This window comes from Gallinula chloropus, assembly GCF_964237585.1.
Source record: "Gallinula chloropus genome assembly, chromosome: 20".
Classification (NCBI taxonomy): domain Eukaryota; kingdom Metazoa; phylum Chordata; class Aves; order Gruiformes; family Rallidae; genus Gallinula; species Gallinula chloropus.
In genome coordinates, this window is record NC_140105.1 from 10,937,981 (window position 1) to 10,953,377 (window position 15,397).

Here is a 15,397-nt window from a genome sequence, read left to right on the forward strand (position 1 = left end):
GGAATTGGAAATTGAAGTATTATTAGAAGCATTAGGCATATAAACTGAAGAACTAACACCAAAGTTACTGCATTTTACTGAAGAATATACAAGTAAGAAGGAACAGAAAGAATACTTTAAGCCAGTACTGCCAAATTCATCTTTAGACTATAGCTGCAGTGTCAATTCTTTTAAGGAACTTTTATCTACATAGAACATGCTCTTACTTTTAATACTGGTATAGTCTCAATGGTTTTATATTAAGTCTTTGAAACAACAGGCAGCATTCTGACATTAATAATTCTTCTAGCTGCACAATGAACTCCTGAATCTTCCCAAAGCTATTCTAAAATATTTAACTGCTCAACATGTCCTTGAGACCTTAAAAAAACCCAACTTCTTACAAAGCAAACAGTGCAGCACTGATGCAGAACATGGATTTAACTGGTATAAACCCACAGTAAGCACTTCACTCAAGACTTATGTGCTTTCCAGTCTCGAGCCCTGGAAGACCCTGGGAATGAGACACTGAACTGCAGTGACTGCTTGTCAGGTTAGATTTCAGATCAACTGTGGAACAGCAGTAAATGAAGCTGATTCCTGACAACACAGGAATTTACATCACAGAGACACTATATCAAGAAGTATGACTATTAATCAGCTGCTGGACTCAGGATTCTGATCGTTACACAGACAAGGCTGCATCAGGCACTGTATTGGATGTGACTAGAGGCTACTGCCTGAGAATACTAATGGCCCTTTCTGGACCTTGTCTCCTTTCATTCCTCATTCATGACCAGACCCATACCAGTGCCCAGATATCTTAACTCTGACTTTAATAGCATGAAACAGTGAACAAGATTTCACTGCAGTTATCAAAACAGTCTGTTTAGGTCGTTGTTTTCTAGCAGACACTGTTAGAGGGATCTCCTGGGGAAAATAAAGATGAAAGGTATGAAGGCAGGATGGTAAGTTTTGATTTAAAAAAAAAATAGTTCTTCCAGGGTTTTTGGCAATCGGAGGTGAAAGCACAACTCCTAGACACATCTGACATTTAAAGAGAATGTATCTGTTAGCTCAGGAAACCAAAATTGTCAAGAATGAAACAAGCCTTGATTTTATGAAGCATGAATTTATCTAGCATCCCTTTTTGAGAAGGAAGTGAAACTGAATTTTAAGGTTATTAAAAAAACAAGAGACACGAGCACACAGACACACGTTCTCTCATTTGTACTTTGTGTAAGATTACCAAGAATTCTAATTTCTACATTTTTATTTTCAGTACTTTCCAGAAAGATGAGGTTTTTATTTGTGGAGGAAGGGAAGAAAACACATATTTATGTATATCAGCATAAATAAAACTTGCATCCTACGGTGATACCCCTACATGGATTTTGCAAACCCTAGAAACAAAATTCAGCACTTCACAGTGCCTATGAATTATTTCATGCCTATGAATTATTTCCAGTCTTTATCTTTCTAGTAAATTCCCAAATAACCAGTGTTTAATAATGGATATTCTGACAACATTATTCAGAAATGCAGCCAGGCAGACACCCCTAAAGGAATAAAACATGCACAGTTATCCACAGTTACACATATGTGGGCAAAACCCACACGTGAAAGCATTCTGTGATATATGCTATGCCCATCAGAATAAAACAGCAAAGCTACACAGTTTACCCAATTGCCTTTTGAATTGGTGAAGTTCAGTCTCTGGATAACAATTCATACTTCAACGAGCAGGAACAGAAGGGAGGAAGGAAATGGTAGCCCTTACTGAGGAAACCCACAGTTCTCACAAACAAGGAATAAAGCCTCAGAGCTGTTGGCTCTGTTCAAGCATTTCTACATCTTTGTATTCCAAAAGCATCCAGTAACTGATGCGGCACAGGCTGATCGCTGACTTTCACACACAAAGCTCAAGAATAACAACCTGATAGCATCAGAGACAACAGTGAAGAGAACTGTCCTTTCCTTCAAGGAATTTCAAATAAACCTATCTATTCTGTATTTCTGATGACCACTGACTGCATTTTTTTAGCTAACTCTTGGAAACTATACAGATTAAACTGCCACAAGTGTTTGCTCTAGAACTCATGGAAATGAAAAGCAATTCCATTAAGTGACCGTGATTTGCTCAGGGTACCTTGCAGCCTGAGCATTTGAAAAGCAGCACTGGGTTGACTTAGCAAATTTGACTGTTTTGGCAATGTTGCCAAAAGACTTTTCCTGAAAAAAATAATTTAAAACTTACATAATTAGATCTGAAGAATTAGCAGCTCATCTGCAAAGCTTTGGAGAAATCAGCAGAGGAGAGCAAATGGTGCATAGCTGTAAGCTGTCTTGCACTGACAGCCAGCAATGGCACTACTGTAGAAGCTACAGGATACCCTGCCTTTTTAGTCTGGCTTTCTCCTTGACACCTACTCTTTGTGATACTTTTAGAGGAAACATTGACCAGTAATGAAATATTCATGCATGAATGGAAAAAAGAGATGCCTGAAAGCAGTGTACAATGTTGTTTGTTCCTTGCACCTGATGTTAAAAATATTTAGAGGAAATAGAAGCATGAGAGAATAGTATTTCAAGTTCTGGTTATGACTTCAATACATCATGTTATTCAATGTGTTCACCTGACATGCATAGCTAAAAGCAGAGATGCTGCCCTGGACCTAAGGAATTTACTCTGCCTAACTAGACAGTCTGTGTTAATTTGTAAATTCTTTTAGCAGCATAGTATTTTTAGAACTATACCAAGAAACCTATTTGTACAATATATAGTAACCAGTTTGATTTTCTGAGGGGACTGGATGGAATAAGAGCCATCCCTTTACACCTCATCTTCACTTACCCATTTCAGTCAGCATTCCTAAAGTCTGTCAATTATTGATGTTCACTGACAATGGACAAATGGAAATCAAGGTCCAAAAATGGTCCTAGCCAAGAGTTTGAGACAGATTTTTAGATCCAAACGCCTGTTGTTACTTAAATATGTTCATAATTAACCATTACTTACACTTCCCATTATCTCCATACAACCTCTAGGCCGAAAAACACCAAGTCCAGGTTCCAACTATTTCTGTATAGCTATTCAATTCTTATCAGTTGGATATTCCCCTGCTAGGTATTAAGTTCATTTAGAAGGCCATTCCCCTCAGTTGAATGTCTTTTCAGAAAGAACAGTACATCCACAGTCTTTCAAAAAGCCTCATCAACATAAAGATATAGGGAGGCTTTACACATTCTGGAGTTCTTCACCCTTCAGATCCCTCCTCCTGCTGTGCTGTTAGCGCACCCTCGTCCCGACTGCCAGATTCATCACACCCCAGCACCACTCCCCCATTTTTCCAATACTGCAGCTTGTTCTGTGCCACCCTCTCACTGTTAGAACACAGAACAATTGCAGGAATTATAGCCAAGCTACATGTAAGGGAAATCATAATCACAGGCTAATTTAGGAAAGTTAAGTCATTCTCGACTCTGCAGTATACCTACGCTACACGCCTGATAGTAGGCACAGGCTGCATCAAGAGTACTGCCTGTGTAGTAATCCAAGTTGCCTTCTAAAAGAATACTTACACCAGCAGACTTGCTTACACTAGCTGCATATCTAGGGTGTAATGAACAAGTGACTGACCTCTGGAAAGGCTCCTCAGTCAGAAAAGCAAAGCTCACTCCTGAGAGGAAGGGAACTAGCCTGTACTACCACTCATTCAGAAAGTGCAACCCAAACTCCATTTCTTCCAATAAGTTCCCTTAAAGCTTATCTGAGTAAGCAACATACTTGGCATACACAAAAATGGTTTAGGGGTTTCCCCTCCTCCCCTTTGATTTGATTTTGTCCCCACTGAGGATCTAGAGCCTGTTTATGGAGGTTTCTCCTACCACACAAGGCAGCCGCGCTCACCTTCAGGCTTGTGTGGGACCGTGGCTGGCTTAGCTCGTGGAACTTCCAGTGCTCCGACCCAGGCGTCTCCCCCGCTTCTCTCTGCGTGTCAGGCGTAAGCAGCGCATCTCCTGGAGGCAACGGGAAGATGCCCAGGGATATTGGACGCTCCTTTCTGTTGGAAAGAGACAGGTTTCATCAGCCACCTCAGATATCCCACGATTTCTTTTCCCCTTACGCTTCTGAAATCAGCAGGGAAGTGGTAAAATTCCAGGTTCAAACATTCATACACTAGGCTCTGCTAAACACACAATGGAGCTGACACAATTTGTACTGCCACACACAATTCCTCATTTCACATTATTTAATTGCAAATAGCCTATTTCATGGCTTCAGGCAGCAGCTATTGATTACACCAAAGCTAAGCTATGGTAAACAAGTGGTACAGAAATGGAACACAAACAGGAGCCTAAGATGAAAACGTTGCCTTATTACACATTAAGCTAGTTTTCAGCAACCACTCTTACAAATACTGACAGTCAACAGCTAAATCATTAAGTAAAGCATTTTGGAAAGTTTAAGCAATCAGCCTGAAGTCTGACTCTTCCCAAAAATTCTGGTGTTTTTTTCTTCTGAAGATCACACGAATTACATGGATTACATGGATTTGGGTACTGCAAAAACCTGGGTTCAAGGATTACTGATGTTAAAAGCAGCCCAGCTAAAAAATTGCATGGTGTTCACAAAGTTCAGTTCACCTCTCTACTTCAGCCTAAATCTGCAGAGAAGCTTGTGCCAGTAAGGCAAAGGACTTCATCCCATCTCTTCACCATCTTGGCTGAATTTATCACTTCTCTACGATAAACAACATTTGGAAATCCCAGAGTTTCATATAAAAAAAAATCCTCAGGCCAATCTTTCTGTCAGTATTGTGATCAGGGAGCAGTGAACAAAAAGATTAATTCTTCCTACTAGGAAGAGACAAAAACATTGTGTAGAAGGCAACTCATAGGATGCTATGACCAGCCCTGAGAAGGAAGAATATCAGCCAGGCATAGAATGGAGATAAAGCGAAGCATTTGTTCAGTCAACAATGAAATGCAGCAAAAAAGGGGCTGTAATCAACTAGCACAGCTTTAGGTATACTGAAGAGAGAAGATAAAAGCGTGCACAAGTGATGCCAAAAAATGAACACTTCTTGAGAGAAAACACTGCCTGGAAGTATCCCAGCAGAGATAATCCAGACAGAATATTAAGATTTGAAAGGTCTCACAATTTAGCATTACAAGAAGCCAAATCACAGCCACATATACTTTCTTTTACAAAGCTGCTCTCAAATTAAACGCAACCTAAGCAGAATCCTGTGCAGAATTACTATCTGCATATAAATTAGATGCAAAAATATGAAGGGGCATATTGAAAAAGCAACAGCTATGCAGCTTTATAGATTTTTTTGACTACCTTTTCTTCTAAGTAAACAAGAAGGGATTGTATTTGGCAATTAAGCAACAAACTCCTTTTAGTAAGTTTTACATCACCAAAAATACAATACTCAGAGCAAACAACTGTAACTATCATGAACCTTTCCAGAACAGGCATACAAAGATGCTCTCCCAGTCACAAGAATATCTTTGCAGCCAGCTCTTAAACTGTGTGTCTCAGCCTTTCATAAATATTAGCCTGAGTTACACTGTTAATCTGGAAGTAGTTTAGCAGAGCAAAGCAGGCAGCAAAGTGAGTAAAGCAGAATCAGTCAGGGTTACAAAATAAAACCCATCAGCTACTGGAACAGTATCTGCAAACTGACTGTGCTGAAAAGTCTCCATGAAAAACAGCCGAGGCACTAAGGAGAATTTGATTCCAGCGATTCCTGCTATTGTAACAGGTTCTGCTTTTCTTTAGATTTCCCACGAGGCCAATGCTGGGGGGAACAAAAGACACAGCACAGAAGCTTGGGTTATGTTAAGAGACGGGCTGAGACCATTTCACTGGTTAGAAGTCCAGCAGAGAAAAGGAGAAAAGCTGCCCTTGAGGGGCAAAGCCAGTGGTGATAAAGCATGCATTGTGAGGTTCCTCCACGCTGGAAATCCTGAGCCACGGCTGGGAACAGGCAGCTCTGCGTCCTTGCAGGGCATGCTACAAAGCCTGTCTCAGAGTCACCCGAAGGGAGGATCTAAACAAGACTCGTACCAAAAATAAAGCTCTTGACTGATGCTTGCTTTTTGCAGAATTGTTTTAAATAAATGTTATGAGTCCATCTGGACCTGCTGAAACACAGTTCAGACCTCACAGTGGGGGAAGGTTGGAAAGGGGGCTGGTTTGGAAGGGAAGCCTGTCATATGCACGTTCATATTCAGAAAATTAGACTGGAGTAATTTCCACTTATTTCACTGGTTGTTGAATGGAAAGCAAAGAACCCCTTCTACTGCCCCAATGTCCAAGAAATATCTGAAAATACAACAGTGAGCAGAAGGCAGGCACATGTTTTAAAAGCCTAAACTAATATTCTGAAGTGATGTATCAAAGCATTTACAGGAACCTTTAGGATAAGCAACCAGATGCTCTGTTCTAAAATCCGACTAGTGTTAAAAAATAGAAACAATTCTTCTACAATTCCTTCATCCTATATTTTCATCTTTTTAAAATGGATAAAATATTAAGGAACTGAGTTCCAATTCCTGTAATTCCTAAACCAATAAATTACTGGGGGCGGGAAAAAGCAGAGCCTCCCAAAACTCCCCAAATCCATTCAGTATTCTCCAGGGAAACAAAAGCCTATTTCTTAAACCACCCAGCTCCTTAAATATAAAAAGGTCTAATAAAAAAGTTATTGAGCATAAAGATCAATGTTTTGGTTTAGGCTTGTTTTCGGTTGGTTTGGGGTTTATTTTCCCTTTTGTTTTTTTAGTGTTGGAGATTTAGTTTGGGTTTGATCTTTCCTCCATTTGAAACAAGGGCAGCCTTACTAACTGTATCGGTCAATAGAGTTACACTTCATTTTATCTCTCTGCATCTAAATATTCATCCACATATACTGATTGTCAGAGTTAAGAATTATTGGTATTTCTTTTATCCATAGCTTTAAATCTTTGGAACAACCTTTCTGTGCTTGGAGACACAAGTTAAAAGCATACTACCATACAAAGCCTGATGCACCACGTATTAAGGAGAACAAGTCACATGCTCTTTCAGAGAACGCTATTGCCAGTATTTTTCCCTCCTTAAATAAAGTTTACTATTCAATTTACAACCCCTGTTAAAGTATGTCAGGTTTTCAGGTCAGAACCCTACATTTTAAAAGCTTTCCAACTGTTTTCCATTTGTAATTATAGCACTAAAATGTGTCAAGATTACTTCTGGTCACAATATTCCAACGCATCTCTGCTACTGCTCCAGGCAACTAGGACAAACAGAACATAACTCGAGGGGGCACAGAGCTGGCAGCTTGCCATACAAGTCCAGAAAGACAGGAGAGGATAACATTTGGCTGAACAATAGTGAATAGGCTTTAGGGGCTCTAATGCTTAAATAATGAAAGATTCCTCCCCCCACCCCCAATCAACTAGCAATCAGGTTTTAAAATAATGTGATCAACTAATTACTGTGGGTTTGAGCATATCATGGATTATCTGATCTTATAAAATTCTTCTGCATTAAAAAAAGTGGAGTTTAATAGTACAAAGCCTCAGACTGCATACATTTATGGCTACACAAGATCAGCCCAGTACCTGACAATACAGAGAACGCAAGCTTTATCCACGACATTATCACCACAGCTTTTTCTGCAGGTTACAATAAACCAGTGTAACAGCTTTAAAAAGAAATTATATATTTTGTATATATATATAAACTGACTGTGTACCTGCTTAAATAAAAGGCAATTAAATTGGAGTGTATATAAGAGATATACTGCCATATCCCAGCCCATAAATATTATGCTTATAAAAGGATTTGTTATTTATACACAAGTCACCTCCCTAATTTATCTTTTTCCCTGTCTGTCCGACAGGCAAAACAGAAAGCAGCGAAGGAGAAAGAGCCCAGGAAGCCAAGGTTCAGGAGGCTGGAGTACCTGAGTATCCTTGGGAGGTTCTGCGTCAGAGCCGGCACGCCAGTAGAAATAGAAAAGTGCACGAGCAGCAAAACCGAGAGCGACACCAAGATCGCGGAATTAATGACCACCGCCCCGCCAACGAAGCCAAACACAAACAGCAGCATGCATCCAGGATTCATGGCGCTGCGCTGGCATGGTGAAACGCCGGAACCAAGGCGGCTACACAGGGGCCGAGGGTGTATCTTTGTAGGCAAAGTCTGTCATTCAGCCGCTGCCACAAAAACAATGCCATCAGCAGCAGCAGCAGCTTTCCACTCTTCTGCAGCAGCTCCCGAGCAATGACATCACCGCTCTCCTCCCCCTCGCGCCGGGAGCCGCCGGGCTCCTCGCAGCATCTATGCAGCGACGCAGAGACACAGCCAGCCCTGGAGTTATTCTCCCCTCCTTCCTCGCAGGGTTCATAGGCTAGAAAGCGTCGACATCTGCATAATATATTCACACCAAGCCGTTGGAACGAACGGGTACCACACACACACACCTTCATCAACCTGTGCACAAAGCCGTGGCGAGACACCGATGATTTGGGGACAGCCGCTGAATTTGGGTGGGCAGGGGAAATGTCAAACACTCCAAAAAGCTGAAATTGTTCAAGGCCAACGTACAAAGTACATCTCAACGCTTAGCAACACAAGAGCAAAAGCCTCTTTCTACGGATTTCTACACTATTCTCTTACTGCATTCCAATCATACAACAAATCTTTCCGATTCAGCTGAACCGTTGTTGTAGGATTAAAGAACAAAGTCTTGCAAAGACAAATGAATGCATTTTTTTTCTTTCATTTCAGGGTGACAGCGTAATAAATAGCTTACCTAATTCTACTGTGCGTTGTGGATTCTAGCTGATCCCCCCCTGTTAGCTGATGAAGTTTGGTTCTTTCCAAGTGCTCCATATAATTGTGAATCATCTGTTTAAAATGACAGAGAAACAGCAAGAAATATTTAATAACATTTACTTTTACTACCACACAATATAATCTTCCTCTGTAATGCTAAAAATAGTAAAAGCATTTAGAAACACTAAAGAAATAAAGAAAGAAGCAAAAATTATACAGTGTATAAAACCACAAACCAGAAGAGAAGCCCATAACAAATAAAAAACCTGGAGACCTTACTTGTGCATTCATGCACAGGAAACATCCTAAGGGCTCACAACATGCATGTGATACTCAAAACAAGAGTTTTAATGGAAGTACCATGTTGAAATCTATTTTGGAGGCTGTCTGAGACCTCTGTGTCCAGCAGATACTAAGATTTATTATGTGACACAACACATTTCACTACAGCCTAACTGCAAAGTACTGTGAAGGTCAGAGACTACACACCTCAAATGTTCAGTATAATGAACACACAGCCTAAGAATCCGATCACTTCCATAAGCAGAAATACCAAGCCAGCATCTCTTTCTTCTAACACTCAAAGACATTGAATTGTTGTGTATTTTTTAGAAGTGAAGTTTGGGTTTAGATTAGAGTGACCTTTCACTCCAGAGCTCTGCTTGCTTGCTCTCTGTAAGAGACAGCCACAGGCCAGCCTGCCGACTCCTCCAGTCATGGCTTGTTTAATGAACCCCAATTCCAACTGGCCAAAGGACGATGCTATTCAGCACGTAACTGATCTGGGACATGCATGTGGAGAAGTAACTGGTATTGCTATATCCCTCCAAAAGGTTACTTTGGACATACATCTTTGAAATGAGTATCAGGAAAGCCTGAAGAGAAGCCTGCATGACATTTGGTATTTTTAGCACTCCTGCACTCGCATTCGAAGGGGAATAGGGCACTGGGGAAAAGATATCAGAGCTGAACTGCAGAGGAATCGGGTACCCTTTTCCTGAGACACATTCAGGTCACATCTCAAAGACTTCCTCTAGAAAAGATCCTATTCTATGAAACTAACTACTTCTGCAGATTGAGAAAGAGTACCCACACACCTTGCACCCCATTTGTTCTGAGGGCAGTTGCATACACTAGGACTAAATTCAGCAGTACCTGAAACCATGTATGTATGGGTTATGTTCAAGTCACGGTTGATGTGTCCAAGGCCAGTAAAACTGACCTTTGGATGCCCCTAACTCCAGTTAGCAGCAGCTTCTGCACAAACACTGCTTGCCAGTGTCAGCTACATACAAACAGATCATCTTAGTCTGAATTTTTTTTGGTAAAGTGGCTTAAACTATCCTGAATGATGGATGTTCTGTGTATCAGTAACTCACATGGTAAACACTGTTTACATACAGATCCTGGTTTTCCCAGCATTCACCTGAACTAATTAATATAATTCTGACCAGAAAAAAAACTTACTATTTTTAGAGAAACATTATGTAATATGATTTAACTGCTGTCAACAGCTTACAAAATTTATCCTCCAACCAAATGATATGAACACAGCATTTTACTAGGGCCATCTCATTTGCTTTCTGATTCTCTTTATGCTTAAACCATGCCACTCACACAGCAGCAATCAAAAGAATTGACAGCTTCACCTTCCACTATGCATGTTTCTTGGTTTTCCCCATTTCCACCCACCAAAATTAGGTGTCCCAATGGTTCCTGTCCATAGTTTTGTACAAGCTTATCATAATTCAAATTTATTTATAAGTTTCAGAAAAAAAAATGCTTAATTTTGAAATGCTCACCAGATCATTCTGTATCCTGCTCACACCCCTCCTCATGACACAAGGCAGGTCTTACTGACAGGCTGACCTAACTGCCCACACTCCCATTCACAGCACACCAATTGGTCTCTCAAAGTCAAACTTGAAAGGGAACATCTCTGGTGCTTTTTAGCAAGTGAACAGCAGCTGAGTAACTAGTACCTTTCCAGGGAACAACTGACACATGGATCAAGAAAAAAAGTCAAGTCAACACTTGACACACAACTTCAAATGCTTTGCAAAGTACATGGTTTAACCTACTTTCTTCCTTCCCCTTGTCTATTCTTTTGTTTACTGACATGTCTCATCATATTTATTACCCAGACACTGAGGCTGGAGGAAAAGTCAATTTAGAGGACTATGTGGTTTAGTACTGTCCTGCAGACAAAAATGATGCTGATGGTAAAATAAGCAAATCTGTATGTCACGTACTGCAGCATGAAACCCAAAAGCTACAGGAATACAAAGAAAAGGATGAAAACCTAAATGTATGCATCATGTGCAGCACAGCAATTCCTCCACAAGCTATACATGCCTGTGGTTCCACCCCCCAAAAATCAGAAAAGCAGTGATACCACTCTGCCTTGATCCAGGGTCTCAAGAACTGAAGTTGACAGCACTGAAATACCAGCCACAAGAAGCGAAGTTCCCCACCTTCCCTCTCCAGCCATGAGGCAGAGGGACTATACAGGTGGTGCTGCAGGATCACAAGACAGTGCCTGGGCTCTCAACTTCTAGAAATCAGTTTATCAAGAGGTTGGAATAATAAATTAAATACTGTAGCTTATGGGGAAGGTAGCTCAGTGTAACTGCTAAGCTCATCTACAGTAAAATTTTCAAAGACTCCCTCCAAAACCACAATGATCTGAACCCCAGAGATCTTTTTAATCTAAATTACGTAGACATTCAGCATATTCTTCAAGCACCACCCTGATCCCCCAAAAAAGTCTAATAATTTTATGCATTAGATTTCTCAGTGCTCAAAATCTGATCAGAAGTTTTGCTGTTTTGAGATTACTTGGTTATCCAAAGAAAAGTTTTAATATCACTGACAATTTACAAAGAGGCTAAAAGAATTTAGTCACTCTCTACTCAGCATGTTTCTTACCAAAGTTACACTAAAGGACAGATAAAGAACTACATCTTCTACCCTTCTCTCCAATAAACACTGCAGTCAGTATTTAATCATCCATAGCATTTTACCACTGACTTTTAGACTTCAGGAGCAGCAAGGTGAGCTGCTGCAAGTATGTATTTGATATGACCAATTGATCCAAGAAAGACTTCACAAACACTGATCTCTTCAGCATTGTTGTAATTAAATATATTGCTCAATTACCATTAGCCATGGGGATTAAAGATAAGGTAATTCTTCCAAGTTCTGAGTTATTTAGTTAACAGCATTTCCCAGTTCGTGTGTTCGCTCATTTCAGGGCACAACATGTGCCAACTGACTACAATGAGCTTTTGAAGACATTACAGCAGGAAAACAAAAGTCATTCCCCTTGAATACAAGTGACAACCAGGGAATGTCTTTCCATCTCAAAAAAGAGACTCAGATGTGTTTCTTCACAGGGCACGTGAGGAGTTCTACAACAGCAGGAAGTCTTACAGGTCTTTCTAAATCTTAAATTTCATCACTCAGTCAAAGGCAGTGAACGTCCTGTCACCACTGTCTGCTCCTCCCCTTCACAAATACAACTGCTCCCAATGCACACAAACCTGTCACAAACATGCTGTGACTGCTGTTACCTGCACTTTTTCCTTAACCAGGTTGAGAGCACCTTTCACACATTCCTTTTTCTCTTTCACTTCTGCTTCCTTTTTGTGTCTCTGCTTCAGCTCCCCCAGGACAGTTTTTAGTCATTCTTTTGCTGCCAGACCAGTCCCAGTGCTTGTTCATCCTGCTGACCCTATCAGGTTTGGCACAAGCAGCTCCTCCCTCTGGGAATGTGCAACCAACTGTGCATATATAGATCTTTCTGTGTCCCACATAATCTAGATTTATTGAGGTAACAGACATTTCTAGAATCTCCTGAATTCAATACAAAAGTCCTAAATATACTTCCATGTAACTACCTTTTACTGTGAAGAATCCATGGTAAGCTGACCACCCAAGTAAAAGCATCATTCCCACTGAGGAGCTTGATGCATCTTTATCCACAGACAAAATGCTGCTGCTGGCAGATACAGTGGTACACAAAGACTTTAAATCCAGGCTTAAACATCAAGCTGTTCATGCTTAGCAAAAGACTTCAGAAAAACTATTTGCTTAAACAGATATCTAAAGTCTAATCTCAGAATGACTATGACTGACTGGTACCCATGCTTAGCCACAACTGTTACTAGACATCTCCACTCGGCCTTCTCCTCCTGTTTCCCCACACAGGGACTTGCTGGGGAGATCTGTTTATCCCAATAAACCTGACAAAGTCCATTCCCAGCACCAAAGACAGGCTCACTGTTCTGTCACATTGTATCAGCTCAAAGCACTGAGCAACTTCCATGGCCCAATTATGCTTCATTAAACTAAGCCCATATTCTGCGTGTCAGGGAAAGAGATATCGAACCACCTCAGCCTTGTGCTTCCCAAAGGAGAACAGATTCACTTCCTTAAACAGAAACAGATTTTCTTGTGGATATCTGGGTGGAGAAATGGCACAGGTGTCAATCAACTCTCAAGCAGATTCTGACATGCTGCTTTCCCTCACTTCCCCACTAAGTAGTAAGTGTGAAACAGTCTCTGGCCAAGCCTTTAAAAGTCAGTGCCATAGTCATGAAGTGTGCCCCATGAACTGTGCAGAGAAAGGCAGAGCCTCTACATCCTACCCAGAGTCTTGCTCCAAGAGAGTCACTAGCAGCAGTGCATCACAACAGTGTTTGAGCTAAAAGCTATAACCAAGTAACTGAATTCCTTTCTAAACCCATAGAGCAAAGGCCCAATGACTCTTGGATTAGAGCACTGTCAACCATTCAGCTCTTGACCAGGCTGCCTTCATGGCTGTATGATCATTTCCTGCACCTGGTTCTTTCAAGCTTGAGGAAGATGGAAACAAGACTTTGCATAGGTATAATTACAGAAGTTCAAATTTGGAAACTCTACCAGGCTTCTTTTACTGCTCACCTCTTCTGAGCAACTGAACAGAGCAAGATCAGCACAAGATTAAAACATGGCAAGCAAGAGAGAGACAAGGGGGCTTAGAACTAGATGATCTTTGAGGTCCCTCCCAGCCCAAAGCATTCTGTGATTCTATGATTAAGGGCCAGACCAAACAGGGAATCACAAAATGATGTCAGAACACATTCAGGCTGCATTCACACATCATTGTTCTGACTGAACACATTATCTGCTACCTATTGCTAACACCCAGCTATTCTCCACCTTCCAACCTGTTAGCTCAACTGCTAAGGTTATCACACCCTAATCCATTTAAAATCAAGCCAGTTAGCTCAAGCACAGACTTACCAGGGGAGGAAGCTTAAGGGGATATATTCCACTCACACCCATTAGCTCATCTCCCACTCTACACAGAGCAGCAGGAAAGATAGAGGCTAATTCTCCAGAAAGGTGAAGAAGGCTAAAGCCCCTTCCCAGAGCTTTAACAAGTCCAGGCAGCCCTGCTGCCTCAGCAGCTGCAAAGACACAGAGTTGCTAGGGCAGGCTGGCGCCCTGGAGCTGCAATGCAGAGCCCTGTCTCTGGCAGGCTGAGCTCCAAGGAGCACTCCCAGCACACGCTGCGCATGAGGGATCCAGTTCTCCGGCTCACATCACCGGTGTCAGTTCCCAGGGCTTAATCAGCCTTTGTCCATTTTGACTGAAATGGTTTAGGTGAAACTGCTGAGCCTGGCAGCGTGCTGGGCAATGGTCTCCAGCAAAGAGGAGGCCACAAGCAGGTAGGGTTAGTGCTGACAGATGGTTACGAGCCTCAGTGAAGGCAGGAGTTGGAAGAGAACACCATCCATGTCCGAAATAGCGAGCTGTGAGTTACAGAGGGGAGGCTGGAGAGAAGAAAATACTGAAGACAGGCAGAAGAGAGAAAAAATTGCTAGAAATTAAGATTACAGAAAAGGCATCCAAGTCACATCTTTAAATTGCCATCTGTCAAAGAAATCACCACCAACACCTTAGAGATTAAAAATAATAGATCTTTCTAACACTTTTGATCATTATTTGGTCACTTGAACAACAATTACTATTTCAGTAAGTACCAAAGATAGATCACTTGCAAAGACAATGAAGCTGATGCAGAAGGGAAAGTATTCCTTCCTAGAAAAACACAAAAGCAAGAAAGGTTTCAGAAACAAGTGTTGTGATAGAAGTATTTACGCTAATAAACCAACTTGATAGTTTAATGCTTGAAGTTGGATGGGTATTTACCAAGATAGCTTGCTCTACCATAAAGAAGTTACTACACAGACCTGAAACACCAGAATTTGTTGGGAGAAAGGGAAGCAGGAAATCAAATGGGATAGGGGAATACAGGCACTATTACCAGTCAGTCCTCATCAGTCCCCAGGGAATTCAGTCCCCAAGTCTTAAACACACACACCCCAGACACCAGCATTACAATGCTGACTTGAGTCAGTTTACAACTGAAGCACATCAGGAAGTTCATACTTTGCAAAATTCTCAGCAGTGTGTCAGTTGTGCTCAAAAAGCTTTGGCAAATGAAGATAAGGAGTATCTAATTAACTTCCTGAGGTTAGTCACGCAGTTGTTAAAGGCTCACAGCCTTTTATAAATAACCCTATTCCTGGTAGC

The 15,397-nt window shown here is 41.2% G+C and overlaps 1 protein-coding gene across 2 annotated transcripts in view; it reads right to left on the bottom strand.

The window, feature by feature from the left end:
- The window catches only part of SPAG9 (sperm associated antigen 9), a gene marked incomplete at its 5' end in the record, with an annotated part of 64,506 nt that overhangs the window by 29,069 nt on the left and 20,040 nt on the right, over window positions 1–15,397 (bottom strand). For both annotated transcript variants that reach the window (XM_084273621.1, XM_084273620.1), the window contains 2 exons: window positions 3,890–4,043; window positions 8,793–8,887. In XM_084273621.1, coding sequence (XP_084129747.1) covers window positions 3,890–4,043; window positions 8,793–8,887 — 249 coding nt within the window. The remainder of the gene's footprint in view (window positions 1–3,889; window positions 4,044–8,792; window positions 8,888–15,397) is intronic.